The 14647-nt window shown below is 56.5% G+C and overlaps 5 protein-coding genes across 5 annotated transcripts; 3 read left to right on the plus strand and 2 right to left on the minus strand.

Annotated features, from left to right (window-relative positions):
• BJ171DRAFT_155012 (uncharacterized protein) lies at positions 1–1131 on the plus strand. Its single transcript, XM_053105830.1, has 2 exons — positions 1–658; positions 908–1131. The coding sequence occupies exons 1-2, from the start codon at positions 56–58 to the stop codon at positions 1034–1036; spliced, it is 732 nt and encodes a 243-aa protein (XP_052965300.1). The 5' UTR covers positions 1–55; the 3' UTR covers positions 1037–1131.
• Positions 1132–1808: 677 nt separating this feature from the next.
• On the plus strand, positions 1809–6879 carry BJ171DRAFT_625011 (putative serine esterase-domain-containing protein; the record flags this gene model as incomplete). The annotated part of the gene is made up of 12 exons (XM_053115495.1): positions 1809–1912; positions 2125–2291; positions 2620–2941; positions 3067–3493; positions 3717–4028; positions 4203–4268; positions 4359–4511; positions 4969–5209; positions 5356–5535; positions 5737–5752; positions 5879–5994; positions 6125–6879. The coding sequence occupies 12 exons, from the start codon at positions 1809–1811 to the stop codon at positions 6547–6549; spliced, it is 2529 nt and encodes an 842-aa protein (XP_052965301.1). The 3' UTR covers positions 6550–6879.
• A 298-nt stretch (positions 6880–7177) lies between these two features.
• BJ171DRAFT_583389 (uncharacterized protein) lies at positions 7178–8797 on the minus strand (the record flags this gene model as incomplete). The annotated part of the gene is made up of 1 exon (XM_053114242.1): positions 7178–8797. The coding sequence occupies one exon, from the start codon at positions 8795–8797 to the stop codon at positions 7178–7180; it is 1620 nt and encodes a 539-aa protein (XP_052965302.1).
• Positions 8798–9029: 232 nt separating this feature from the next.
• BJ171DRAFT_600361 (S-adenosyl-L-methionine-dependent methyltransferase) lies at positions 9030–10614 on the plus strand (the record flags this gene model as incomplete). The annotated part of the gene is made up of 3 exons (XM_053115005.1): positions 9030–9256; positions 9664–9928; positions 10096–10614. The coding sequence occupies 3 exons, from the start codon at positions 9030–9032 to the stop codon at positions 10612–10614; spliced, it is 1011 nt and encodes a 336-aa protein (XP_052965303.1).
• A 123-nt stretch (positions 10615–10737) lies between these two features.
• On the minus strand, positions 10738–14263 carry BJ171DRAFT_155054 (uncharacterized protein). The gene is made up of 4 exons (XM_053105831.1): positions 13927–14263; positions 12626–13723; positions 11026–12487; positions 10738–10854 (listed from the first exon to the last, which is right to left on the minus strand). The coding sequence occupies exons 1-3, from the start codon at positions 14146–14148 to the stop codon at positions 11027–11029; spliced, it is 2781 nt and encodes a 926-aa protein (XP_052965304.1). The 5' UTR covers positions 14149–14263; the 3' UTR covers positions 10738–10854; position 11026.
• Positions 14264–14647: the final 384 nt, after the last annotated feature.

The following is a 14647-nucleotide window of genomic DNA, read 5'->3' on the forward strand; positions in this document are numbered from 1 at the left end:
CTCCTGTGGTGGTGTGGGAGTGTGGTGCACGTATTCAATCACCTGGACCGTCGAGATGCCAAGCAGAGAGAGTCGCCGGGCCACCACGCTTCAGGACCTCCATGTTTTCTGGACCTCCATGGTTTCTGGACCCAGGAAGGCAACAGCCCTGGCCCCGGTTTCGTTCTGGGACGCTGGCCAATACGCATCGGCGGTGGCGATGACCGGGTGCGCAGTTTGGATCTCCGCCTCAAGAGTCTCCGCTTCCGTCCTCGCCTCTCCCCCGCCCGTTCACAACCAGCTTCTCTCCGATCACCCCCAGCTGAAAATCTTGCATCGGCACTCTGGCATCTGCGAACACCGGCCTGCACACCGATTCTTGTTCAGAGCGTCGATACGGCATTCCGACAGCACCGTCAAGGGGCCGTTTCATACAATCGGCAACTCTTGCTCGATATCCACTGTCTCGTCCATCACACAACCCGATCGAATCGGCTGGCTGGCTGCACCTCTCGCTCCGGCCCTTTCTTGTCCCTCTGGCGTCATCCTCTCTCCTGTATCTCCCCCCCCCAACTCCATGTCTGACCTGCGACAGATATCGCCCTGCTTCGGCGAGTCCCACGAGCAGTCTCAGGGCGTGCTGGGCAGCAAGCGGAAGGCCAATGCGGAGAGTGGTGAGGTGAGTCATACAATCCTTGAGATCGCTGTCGACTGTTTGGATTTTACCGACCGGACGCGACGAGACTCGTCTTTCTTATGTGCGGTAACCCGGGCTGATGCATTTCCAACGCATCCGCATCTTGCTGGGCTGGGCTCGCGCTGGAGATTGCATGGATCGGCAAAGAAGATCCTTCAGGGATCGGTGGGGGTCTGCTTGGGCACCGCACTCACAATTGGAGAATCCTGGTGCTCATTTCCTGCATGCAAGTTAATGTCATCGCAACCAACTCTCGACGATAACAGGCGGCCGCGTCGTTTGCACTGGAAAGTCAGCCTCCCGTTCATGAACGCAGCATCGCACATGCAAAGAAAAAGTCAAGCTCGTCTCTCAACCTAGATGCAGGCCAGCAGGTCGTCCCAACGCCTCAGGGACCGCCATGTAACTCGTTCATCGCTTCGCCGTGGTGTCTACCACTCCCATCCTCACAGCAGCAACAGCAGCAGCAGTAGAAAGCGGTCAGCCTTGGTCGATAGCCAACCGCATACGATGAGGGGCGGCTGCACGCCGTGAAATCCTATGAGTATATTATCCTATCTGCTCGCCTTCTATTGAGGTTCTATTGGCCGCATCCCGGTCCGTGCGTAGGGGCCACTCCGGCAGCGAGTAGGTGAATACAGGCGATGTCATAAACCCTATCTGTGCGAAGCAGCGGCCGCCGTCGACGGCAGTATTGGGCTATTCCTCGAATACCTCGTCATTATCGAGTCCTTCCAATCACACAGTCGGTCTCACCACCATCGACAGTATGGCAGAATCAAAGTGTCGGCGAGACCCGGTCGCAAGGCAAACGACGCAACCAGGACCGTCCCCAATGAGCAGACTTTGGCCATCCCTTTTCTTCGTCGAGTTTTATCGGCATCCGCAAAGCGCCTGAATCACTGCGACACGCTGACTCCTGGACCAGATACGGTCTGGAGTCGTCTGCCGGGCACATCCAACGGCCCCCCAAAGATAGGCAGCAGCCAGCAAGCCTACGCGTTCTCACGACGGATCGTCGTCCTTACCACTTCAGTTGAGTGTTCGGCACCACCGCCATTGGCCAAGAGGCATTGCCGGGTGCTACTGAGGCCGCAAATATCTTCCGCAACTGGACAGCACTTCGCCGACAATGACTGGGGGTCTGGGCAGCGGGTCGCCGCGCCATCCCGTGCGGATCGCGGATGTGGCCATCCAACTCGGCTGCTTCCAAAACATAGACATGTTTCAGCGAGGGTAAACATATTTCCTGCTCGAGGCATCATCGACGTGCCAGAGCTCGGGTAGCCGTCGGCAAGCCAGAGTCCAACTGCCTCCACGAGAGCTGCACGCTTGGCCGCAGAATTGCCTGGGCGATAGTCGGACGTGATATTCGGGATTTCGAGGCGGCATCGCTGGCCCTGCAAGGGTAGAGAGTGTCTGATGCGCTGGGTCTGGCTTGCTTCTAGGTTCTACAGCATCCATTGCCACCTTCGGCCAGAGATCGACTCCAATGAGGCTCGGAAGGTTTCCATCAAGCCCACGCTCCTGGAATCCTCCAGCCCACAGGCAAGCACCGTGGACGGAACTGCACTCCCAAGCCTGCCTGTCCTTACAAACCAATCTTACATGAAAGGTAAGTGCACGGCGGCCGCGGCTCTGCTGCTGGCGGAGAGGCCAGGAGCAGTACCATCCGGAAGCAAGCTATCGTCCTGGCTGTCAAACCCACAATCGATCGCTCTGGACACGAACATCCGCTGCAATCGCACGTCATCTGTAAAATTGCTCACGAAAGAGTTATTCGACCAGACGAAATCATGGGCAAATGCCGATGCTATTGTGTTGAATGTTATTGGAGCCTGGGCACGCCTGGTTGCTGGTCGCCTTGGAAGGCTTCTGGGACAACACGGCGCTGTTATGCCCGAACTGATTCAGCATGCGCTCAATCTTTTGGTCGAGGGTAGATCTATCCAACCCAGAGCAGTACAGCGTCTTTCCGCACCATATCTATGAGCGCTGTGTGTGTCCAAGCACCTCCCATCGACACACACACGAGTGCTACTCCAGCAAGCACATAGCCGCGAGCACCAAAGTTGTCCAAGTCTATGCTTCGAAAGTCTTCTATGTGTCGCAGCCCTCTGAACGCATCGTGCTGCATTGCGGATGCCTCTTTCGGATAGATATCGAGCCGAGTTTCGCAGACGCATCATCAGACCAAGCGGACTGTCGATACTATGCGCATGACTGGATATTGGAAGTGGACCTGTACTTTTCCAGCGACGAGAGGTAGGAGAGTGGGCATGTCTTTCCATATTCCTCAACTTTTCGAGCTGGAGATGTCCAAAGGATCATTTTGCATATTCTTTGCCTTCATTCGGACAAGTGACTGAGTGACTGAATGGATCTGTCAGCATCAACTCCCCACGCGAGCTCAAGTACAGGCAGAGCCAGCAATTTATCCTCAAAAACATCCTTGGTGTCAAGGCGGATCACAAGCGCATCGTGTTCAGCTATGCGCCGATCATCTTTGACGGGACATACTTTTCATTCTGCGACTTGATCGCTTGCACCGCACCGCTGGGGTTCCACTTCAACAGGGATGAGCCCCCGAACCTTTCGCGAGCCACAACAGTTAGGAGCGGCCAGAAAGACCAAAAGGAGGCGCCAGCGTGGTACTGCTTCTCCAACTGCCTCGACTTTTTCCCTCCGGCGTTGTTTTCGCCTCGGAACAAAGTCAATCCAAAGTTGCTCAAGGCCAAGGGATCCAGCTCCAAGAACTTGATCGGCTATCAAGCCGAGCCGACAATGCTGAAACTTGAATCCATGAAGCTCAATCTGGTGCGCCTATGATATCGCGGCTAATGTGGCTCAGATATCATGTGATATGCATCTGCAGACTTGATTACTGGACAGAGTCTGTGTGTCTCAGTGATGCCGCAGTGATTTGTCTCGATGCCGCAGTAATTGTTAGCAGTCACTTGCTCACAACTGACCGACAAACGAGCAGTGCTTTCTCGCATTGACAACGAGCCCTCATTTGTCTTGCCACTCCGTGATCTAGGGCAGCAATCGGCCTTCGGTTGTGCTGCTATGGAATCATCACAAACGGATCATTTTCGACAGTATATACGAGCTCCTGTCGTTTCAGAGCGACGTCTCTCAACTGGGCCAAGCCAAACCTCCCCTGTTTGCTGATCTAAAATCGATAGTTGCTCGCACTCAAGAGTCACTTCGGGCGATATGTGAAGAGTTTTATCCGCCGCTTGACTATGCCGGCGTCTGCGACAGTTCGCTCTACACCGAAACAAAGTCTTTGACCGACATAACGACCATACAAGAATCGGTACAAACCGTGGTACTCAAATGGATTGAGGTGCGTCAGACTGTACATCTGGATGGAGATTCAGCACATGGCATAATGGCGGAGGGACGAAGACACATTCATCCAAGCTGTGCTGATTGCTGGGTGATATGGCATATTGGAAAGGGTAGTCCTCGAGATAGGACCGAAAGCTGACAGTCGGTTAATACTCGGGCAATTTGGTAGGTCAACCAATCGAGGATCTCTGAGTGGAATGTGCTCAATCCGATATCGCAAGGCATCTCGACTCTGGTACGCTGTCGGGGCGAGCGAGGTGGTATCCAAATGCCGAGTGATGATGACACCATGCCACCATCGCGGGACTAACTTGCGCGCGATCAGATCAGCGGCGTTTGGCACCAGTTCCTGGCTTCGTTTCTGATGCAGTCGATGAAGAAAATCGCAGACTTGAGATTCAAGTTTTGCCAGCATCGATTCCTATACATTCGTGATCATGTTCGACTGATCGAAAGCTCGTCCGATCGTACCATACCGGTAAATAGGTCAGTTCCAGCTGGCATCTGCCTTCCTCTCTGCTTTCCAAAGTTGCTCAGAACAGTACCGTCGACCTCGAGGAGGATGCGGCGATACCCTCCCCCATTGCGTTCTATGTCGGGGTGTCCTATGTCGCGGATGCGATACCCCTTTTGCACGCTCACCCCCCTCTCAAGTATGCACTTGCGCCGCCATCCAGCTGGCTGTTGCATGGCAGCCAAAAGTGATCAAGATGTCACTGAGCCGCTCTTGAAAATTGTGATTGCCATGATACAGTGTCGACAGGAAATGGAGGGACGAGCACAGGTGGCTGATCCATCCAATTGGCACAAGACCTCCGTGTATTATCTACACCGGCAGACCGGGGGCAGCATCCAAGGGGACGATGGAATCGATAAGCGGGACGCAAGTTACTGTGTCCAGTGCCGCGCAGTGCACTCAACCCTCTGTCGTCGAGAGATCCTCGGTCCTGGCAAGCGTTCCGAGGTCCTCCGAGAGTGTCAAGCCGATCCCAACAACAACATCAAAGTCGAGCTTCCAGATGTCGTCGACCGAACCCGACGAGGAAAAGTCGCTTCACCATGCATCACGGATGAGCTCGCGAGACCACTATAGAAAGATCACAGAGTCGCTCACCCGACGCCAGAACATTGCTGAAGAGGCATGCCACCTAGTGGTGTTTGTCCATGGATTCCTAGGTACTTTGCAAAGTCGCTTCCCGATCGAAAGCGGATCCTGCGACAGAATGCCTTTGCTCATGGATGAGTGATGTCATCGTGTATAGTGACGATGATTCTGACGAAGGTTTGGTGATATCTGCACCATCATACCGAGGGCGCAACAGGATCGTCCTATGACTTTCGGCAGTACCGCAACCGGCTGAAGCTCATGATGGCGTTGCTGGGAGAAATGGGGTGCAACATGGCCTACCTGATATCGCAATCCAACGAGAGCAACACTCTCACGGACATTGAGGCTCTCGGAAAGAGCTTGGCCAGCGAAGTTGAGTCCTACATCAAAGAAAGTGGGCTGTTGTTGGATAAGATCAGGTGAGACATGAGAAAGCTTGGCCAGTGCTACACTGGCAAGTTTGGACAAGAGCGGGTCTGAGTGGGAGTGCCACTTGGGGCCAGCCGGAATGAGTGATCTTGTGCTGACCAGGAATGTCGGTCATGTTCCATTTTGATGGGGATGTGGCAATCCAGCTTCATTTGCCACAGTTTAGGCGGCATTATCGCACGGTAAGTGGCGAATATCCTGGCTTTGTTCAATGGAGAACGTCCAGTGCAGTACCAGAGTGACGAGCGACGAGCGATGAACAACGAACTCGCTTACCAGATGATATCTCGTCGGATCGATCTGGACAGATGCGCCATCAACCAGCCCGAGATGGATCGCTATCGGCCGTTCTTTTACAACTTCATGACGTTCGGGACACCGCACCTGTCGCTGATTCTACACAGCAACATGATTTTGACAACGGGTACGGTTGCGAGGGTTTGCTTTGGGCAGCGCTGGCTTTGCGGGAAGTTGGTAGTCTGCCGCTGGTCTGACACGATGTGCCTTGGTCCTGAACACCTGGGCGGCAATCCGCCATGCCATATATACGGCAGCAATGTCGTTCTACCAGCGAATCCAGAACATCCAGAGCCTCAAGCAGCTCAACATGCAGGATCACAGGGATCCCAAACAAACACTGCTCTTCCGGCTATCGTCGCAGCAGCCGGGACTGACGGATTTCCAGTCCGTCCGGCTGGTGGCCTCTGAGCAGGACGGATATGTTCATTACCCCAGTGCCCTTGGGACCCACACCGTCGATCCGATCACCTCGGACTGGCGCACACAGATCTTTGAGTCGATGGCAAACCAGTTTCCGAGCATCTTGCCGGGCAACGGGAAAGTCGAGCGGCTCACCGTCCGCTTCGGCAGCATCGAGAGCGAAGGCGGCGATTTTCTGGGACGCAAGGGGCATATCTCGATGCTAGAGGATCCGTTCTTTATCGAGGAGATGATTGCGCTCTGCTCATTCCACATCTGAGGCGGATGGTGGGTTTGCATGCAATGATTCATCTCGGTGAGTGTATTGCATCTCGCTTGAGTATGCCGCCACTGGCACAAAATACAGCGATGTTGCGCTCGGGCTCATGGTGCGGGCAGGTTTGGCTGAGGGACATGCCGGGGTATGCCACAATATGCTGAGGTGGTCTCAGTTCGTGTGTTTCGTATTTGGTATGGTGTTTGATGGTGTCGGATATGGTGAGCGTGCTCAGTCGTCGTCGTCGTTGGGTTTTTCGTGTGGTTGGGGCCGGACAGACTCTGCTGGCGATGCGATGACCCGCACCTTGTGAATGAATCGATCAACATCAGCGATTGTTATGGGACAAGACTACTTGGTGCAGTGAATATACTGAATGGATTGAATGGATTGAATGGATTGAATGGATTGAATGGATTGAATGGATTGAATGGATTGAATGGATTGAATGCATCGAATGACGAATACACCACCACCGCGATTCCATCGGAACCACTTGCAAGACCACGGTCTGGCATCATGGCATGTTTGATGGCGAAGGCGGCGCAGTTTGGCTGCTCTGTTGTTCTGCGCGTATGTTCAGTATTGCGGCATGGATGCTTGGAGGCGGAACTCTGGAGGATCTCCGGGTTCAGTCAAACATATGTTGTTCAAAGAAGTTGTTGAGAACCTCGATAGCATCTTCATTTTCTTGGTCGGCGGACTTGCGATACCACTCGATGGCGGTGTCGATGTCTTGAAGGACACCATTGCCTTCTTCGTAGCACCAACCGAGGCTGTTTTGTCCGCATCGATTGCCCTGCTCGGCCGACTTGCGGAACCACTCGACTGCTTTTGTGAAGTTCTTGGCGACTCCGCTTCCATAGTAGTAGCACACTCCAAGCTTCCATTGTCCATACGAATTGCCTTGGTTCGCCGACTTGCTGAACCATTCGAGTGCCTTCTTACTGTCCCCCGATACTCCGTCGCCAGCCAAGTAACACATTCCGATCCAGTACTGACTGTCACTATGACCGTCGTTGGCGAGTTGCTCAAAGATGGCCGCTGCTGACTTTCGGTCCATCGTGGTTCCGAGCCTTTGAAATTGACACACGGCCATCAGATGCTTGCACAACCAGTCTCGATCAGAACCAAACTGGCACAGCTGGAAGAATTTGCGGGCTGTCGGTGAGGATGAGGTGACATGACTCGGATACGCTGCTAGAGATCCGGCTTCACCGAGTGGGAAATCTTCCGACTCGTTACTCCGGATGATGTCGATGCCTTTGTATTTGTCGCGTATGGTGCCTCGGCCGAGGTAGTGCATCCACCCAACCATGTGAGTGGCGATCGACTTGAGGACTGGATCGACGGACTTGCTGCGGACTTCCTGCCAGTGATTGAAGGCATCGGCGTCACTCTGTTCGGCACCATGGCCGATGAACGAAAACCATCCACGGAGGAACATGATGTGGAGTCGACCGTCTTCGCTGCCGTGGTCGACGGCCTCGATATACCATTCGAGGGCAGTGTGATAGTCTTGATCGACACCTTCGCCAACCTCATAGCAATCGCCGAGGGCGACATGTGCTTGGGACATTCCGCATTTTGCAAGACTGCGATATATCTCGACAGCCCTGCTGCGGTCTTTGTCGACCCCAAGGCCTTGGCGATAGTATTCCGCCAGGTGGAACTGAGCCATTGGATGATTTGCGTTGGCGGCTTTCTCCAGATGGCGGAAGATTTGCTTGTGGATGGCTTCCTTCTCAATCCACATCGCAAACTTCTGGTTGTCGATGTCGGTTCGGAGGATCCTTGCCAAGAGATACGAGGCGGAGGGGTTTCTCTGCTCTGCCAAGGCAACGAGCCAGGATCGGTCGGCTGAGCCTGGATCCTTGCAGTGCAAGGAGAGTGCAATCTGATCGCTTGGTGTGAGGCCGATCCGCATCTGTCCCTCGAAATGGCACAGCCCTGCCTTCTGGCACCAAGTTTGGAAGCGAGGCACCTTGGAGCTCAGGAGAGGACGAGCGCGCCTGCACACTCGAAGGAGGGTCTTGATAACACTGTGATCGAGGGCAAGCCGGAAACCGTCGTTGCAGCAGATGATGGTGAAGATGTCTGGGTTGTGTTCGAGTGATGTTTGTACTGGATCGAGTATTGCCAAACTTGATCCAGCCCCAACAATATCGCTCAGTGCAGCGAGTGGCTGGACTTGAGTTTGCTGAGTGGGAGATGATGCTGCGGTTGAACCAGGCTCGTTCGAGCTGGTCATGTTGACAAAGTGGGCGATGGGGATGGACAGGAGACAGAGAGGGAGAATGTGGCGAAGCAAGCCAAACCCTGGCAAGCCAAGCACTGGCAAGCCAAACCCCGGCCATGGCGCGCACACACACACACAAGCCAGGCTCGATCCGATGGTTTGCTGGCTGGATTCCATGTTGTACATGCACTGCCACATGCACTGCCACAATATCCAGCCCGGAATCGAATCCTGCATTCTCGTCATGCAAGTCAGTCTGCTCATGAGAGAGATCAATCATATGAGCAGCTTGGAAATGTCAAAGGCCATCAGTGCCCGACGGACCCGGCAGGAGAGGCGAGGCGCCCACAAGCTCGACAACTCCGACGAGGCCCTCGAGCAGCTGGTAACCCACTTTGGCAAGGTGTCGGCAGCCACGAACGACACTGGCGAGGAATTCGACCACACCTCGGCGCCAGGACCCAAAGTCAAGTACGGAGACACCTGCCGGACATCAGCTACTTTGCGGCCATCAACATCAAGACTCCGAGGCCAGTGTGCAGGTCGATTGTGGAGACCGGAGAGCGACCGGTGGACTTCACTCGGAGGCTGCCAAAGTGATCTGTTATATTTCTTATGGCATAGTTGGACGCATGCCATCGCATACTACGCCGACAAATGGGTTGTGGGCAGGTGTCCCATTTCCCCCCTGAATACAGTGTATGATTCCCCGAGGAAAACCACGTCTCCGAAAACGGGATTGGCTGCTGACATTCCCTTGACCAACCCGAGCTTCCCTGGTCGAGCCAGCGCCTTGGTCCTCGCTCTTTGACTCGCATCGATCCGGCTGCCTCTGCGCGCACTCCGTCCATCCGTTGCACACGCCCATCGATCGCAAGTATGAGCTGGTGGAGACAGCCCAAGAACCAAATCCTGGCCGCAGGAGGACTGGGTGTCTACATGGTTGCGTCGTATGCTTCCTTCCACGTCTATCGCATCTACTCGGCCCCGGAGCCGCCGCCCAACATCAGCAACCCGGCCTTCCAGGCCGCACAAGAGCAAGTCTACGATCGCATTGCCAAGGACTATGACGACTCGATCGGGCTGGACGAGTTCTTGATGGGCTTGGGATCAAAACGCCAGGCAATCCTGAAGCATGCCCAGGTAATGTTGGGCCGAGCAGCATGGCGATATGGATGCGTTGCGGCTTGTCGCTGTCGCTGAATACCGATCCTGCTCTGACTCCACGATCCCCTCTCCGGACCCTCCAAACGCATCACCAAACCGTCGTCTGAACGATCGGGGGGGGGTGATGGGCCTTCCACCAACAGGGCTCTGTCCTGGAGGTCTCTGGCGGCACAGGACGGAACTTTGCCTTCTACAAGCCATCCAAGGTCTCGCAACTGGTCATCACCGACAAGAGCGCCCAGATGCTCCAGCGGGCCTGGGCAAAGCACAAGACGCAGCACCAGACGCAAGTGCCGACGACGCTCTATGTGATGAGCGCCAACAAGCTGGACTGGCCCGCCGAGGCCTTCGACACCGTCGTCGACACCTTTGGCATATGCTCGTTCTCGGATCCGATCGCGGCCCTGAAGGAAATGGCCCGGGTGTGCAAGCCCGGCGGCAAGATCTTGCTGCTGGAGCACGGCCGGAGTGACTACGAGTGGATCAACTCGGCCCTCGACAAGACGGCGACGGCGCACGCCGAGTCGTGGGGCTGCTGGTGGAATCGGGATGTCCTCGGGCTGGTGCGTGAGGCTGGGCTCGATGTGGTCGAGACGAAGCGGTACCATTTCGGAACGACATATCACATTGTCGCGCAACCGGGCGGCAGCAAGTCGGCATGAAGCCATCCTGTGCCGCCCGGACTCTTGTATTGCGAGATGGCCCAAAGCTAGGCCCCCTCAAGGCAGCCAAAATATACACAATTCACGCAGTCGAATGAAAATATCAGAAAGAAGCACAAAGCCAAAGTCAACGCCAAAGCTACAAAAGCAGGATGGCTGAGGAGGTGGGGAGGAGGAGAGGGCAGGGGTTGAACCATGTATTTGGAGTCAAAATAGAAAGGTACTAGAACGAGTATCGTGCTGCGGGGATGGACCAGCGGATCAGCAGAGAGCGAGTGCATACAGGATACAAAGGGAACAGGAAACATGGGTCAGCACGCGGTTTGACGCAGAGGCGGTCGGGTCGAGCCGCGATTTGCCAGACTTGACAACTTTCCATCATCTGTCCCACAGGGCTAGCAGCACACTTACCTTAAGCAATCACAAAGGACTCGGGCAACTTGGCGTCTTCGGCCAGTCGCAGCCGAGCGGCATCCAGCTCCTCGAGGGCCTGGTTCAGGGTCTCGACAACGTTCTTGCTGCAGGCCAGGACGCCACTGTCAGAGTCGCGGTCCAGGGGCTCGACCTGCTTCATGCGGATGACGGTGCGGAGCTGGACAGTCAGAACCTCGACCTTGGCGAGCGAGGCGAGCAGGATGGACGACAGCCGCGAGTCGGTGCAGGTCTTGGCGACGGGCACCCAGGTCTTGGAGATGCCGCGGCCCATGTCGTAGATCTCACGGCCGGTCGAGAGGTAGTCGACCTTGCCGGTGACAAAGGCCTCGGACGAAGCTTCGATGTACTGGATGGAGGCCTGGAGACGGACCATCTCGGCGTACTTTGCGTTCAGGAGCTTGGCCAGACCGCGCAGATCGGTCATGTCGAGGGTCTGCTTGCGCTTGGGCGGGGGAGGGAACTGCCGGCCGACGAGCTGGGGCTGGACCTGGGACAGGTCGCGCGAGAGGCGGTTCTGCAGCGAGGGCTTGTGCAGGAGCCACTTGCGGGGCACAAACTCGCGCTTCTCCGGAAGGTCATCGTCGCCCAGATAGCTCATCAGCTCCTCAGAGCCGCCCCACTCGGAGCCGTACGAGAACAGCGAGACGTCGTCTCGGATGGCCACGTCGTGCTCCTTATCGGATTCGAGCAAGGTGGTGCGAACTTGATCAAAATCGAGATCGCCATCCACCTCGACCAGGTTCACGACGGGCAGGGTTCTCAGCTGAGTCTCCGAGAGGATAACCCGGTTCCGGATCATCACACTTACTTTGGCCCTGCTGTTCTCGCTGCTGTTGACGTCGCTGCTGGAGGACTCCAAGACCGTTGCGACGCTTGTGCCGTCGGTCTCGGTCACGGTGATGGCGGGGCTTTCAGTGTGATGACCGTCCCGGGATTTGTCCTGCTCGAGGGTGATAGCCGAGTCGACGATGGTATCCTGATCAGCGTCCTTGCTAGTGTCGATGGGAGCGAGCGAGGAGCCGGAGGGAGCCTGGGCGACCTCTGCAGTCTCCGGCTCCGATGCAGCCTCGTAGGCATCGACAATGTCACCGACATCTACCTCGTCCTCCGCCGGGGCAGGCTCCTCGATGGCCACGGCGACCGACTCCGAAGCGTCCTCGATGACAACGTCGGCAGCAGCCGCCTCTTCGGTGCTGACTTCCGCAGTAACATCAGCGGCGGGCTCGGTGGCATCAGTCTCCTCGACAGTCTGCTCAGCGGCCTGCTCCTCCTCGGTGGCCGACCGTGGGGCGTCTTCAATGACGGTGTGCACCTGCTCGATGATGACCTCTTCGACGATGATGACCTCCTTGACCGAGACAGAGGCTTTATCATCAGCCACCTCCTCGCAAGAGTTGGGAGTCGCCGAGTCGCGGTCAGGCGTCTCGGAGAGGGGGTGCTGGCAGGTTCGGAGAGGAGCAGGAGAATCGGTCAGTCCGAGCATGCAACTTGCGAATGCGGGAAACTGGCAAAGTCACCCCGGCCTGGAGCAGACAACTCCATTGACAGCAACACACGGTGGCAGCTCGACACTTACGGCGTCCTCTTCCTCGGAGTTTGCTTGCGGATCGGTCGGGGTCAACAGAGCCTCCTCGCCGGTCTCCTCAACGGTCTCCTCGACAGTTTCCTCGACAGCTTCCTCAACGGTCTCCTCGACAGTTTCCTCAACGGTCTCCTCAACGGTCTCCTCGACAGTTTCCTCGACGGTGACTTCAGCCGCCTCATCGACAGTCTCCACAGCAGCGGGCTCGGGGACGGGTGGCTCGGCTGGCTTCTCGGCCGGCTCTTCCTGGACAGGCTCGGCCGGGGGTGGAGGCGGTCGCTTGATGACGATTCTTCCAGGCTCCTCGGCCGAGGGGGCAGCAGGCTTTGCGGTGGCGCGGTGAGAGAGCGGCACACGAGCCGAGGATTTGGAGCTGGTGGCGGGCGAGCGAGTGGAAGCGGTCGTGGTGGGTGCGGCGCGAGCAGTCGAACTTCTGGAAGAAGTGAGGGTTGATGTCCGCTTGGTACTATCGACAGCAGAGGACGGTGTCTTCTTGGGGATGGCAGTGGAAGACGAGGACGAGGACGAGGGCCTGGATGAAGCGGGTTTTGGGCGAGAGAGGGTGGAGCGAGCGGGTTGTGGAGGGGACAGCGGCGCTGTGCTGTCTGTCGGTGAGGTGACGGTCACCTTGCCGCCGCGAGACAGAGTCTTGACTTCGGAGGAGGCCGCTGTATCCGACTTGGTGGCGGTCTTCTTGGGAGTGGAAGTGGTGGGCCGAGGGATGGTTCGAGAGGATGGCTTTGAGGGCGTTGCCGGCGACGGCGTGGGGCTCTTGAGGGACGACGGGCCGCTGGGGCTCTTGGCCGAGGACGGGTTGGTGGGACTCCTTCGCGAAGGAGTCGTCGAGGGCTGTGTGGTCGAGGAGCCATTGGAGACATTGGAGGAGGATGTGCCGTTGGTTTTGAAGTCAGACTCGGACTTTACTTTCCGCTTGAGGCCGGTGTCGAGGGGCTGGCGAGTCTTTTTGACGGGAGTGGGGGCGGCGGCAGGAGCTTCGAGCTTGTCGGATTTTGACCGGGTATGTGAGGATGACAGTCCGTTGCTGGAGGGAGACCGCCGGACCATGGCGGGCGAGACTGGAGGAGTCAGGGTCTGACAGGGCATGGACAAGCCAGGGTTGAGCCGCCGAACCGAGGAAACAGAGCGGGAGTTGCGATTCGCATGTAGAGGGAACTGTGAGTGCGATGCAATGCAGTACGATGCAATACGATGCTATACGATGCAATACGATGCAATACGATGCAGTACGATGCAATACGATGCAGTACGATGCGGTGCGGTGCAATGAAACCAACCTTTGGCGCTGAGGAGGACGAGTCCGAGGCGTCGGTGTGGTCGTGGGCTTTCTCGTCATCGCTCTTGAGCCGACAGGCGAGGCAATTGTCGCGATGGGCCTGCCGGAACAGGTCCCTCGACGGCAAGTGATGGCTGTGGGTGTGTTCAAGGGGGTGGTTGTGAGCAGGGAATTCGGTGTTGGCCGATTCGTCGATGACAACGGCTTTCTTGGAATCAGACATGGCAAAGAGAGAGCAGGCGACTGTGAAGAGGAGAGTTCAGGCAGGAAGCGAGAGCCGCAGACAGGAAAGGGAGATGGGCTGAGGGGATAGCGGTCGATGGCTGGGAGACAAAGAAAAGGCGACCAGAAGAGCAAGCGACGGGTACGGAGGCCGGAGGGAAGAAAGGACAGGCAGAACGGAGAGTAATATTCAGAAGCGGTAACGGCGGAGAAGCGCAGGAATAGCCGAGGAATGGAAAAAAGCAAAACAGCGAACAGCAAAACAGCAAAACAGGACAAAAAGAAAGAAAGAGCAAAGACAGGAAGAGACAACAGACAGGAAGAGAAGGAGCGATGGAAAAGAAACTTGGCTGGAGCAGGCTCGCAGGGAAAGGCTGAGGCAAGCCGCAGACGATGGAAAGGACAAAGCAGGGCAGAGCCGTCGGAGCGGGAAGCGAGCAGGCAAAATGCAGAGGCGGGGAAGGGCAGGCAGCGGCACGACGAAGCGAGACAACGAACCG

Source organism: Polychytrium aggregatum (genome assembly GCF_025602895.1).
Source record: "Polychytrium aggregatum strain JEL109 chromosome Unknown BJ171scaffold_26, whole genome shotgun sequence".
NCBI classification, from domain to species: Eukaryota; Fungi; Chytridiomycota; class Chytridiomycetes; order Polychytriales; genus Polychytrium; species Polychytrium aggregatum.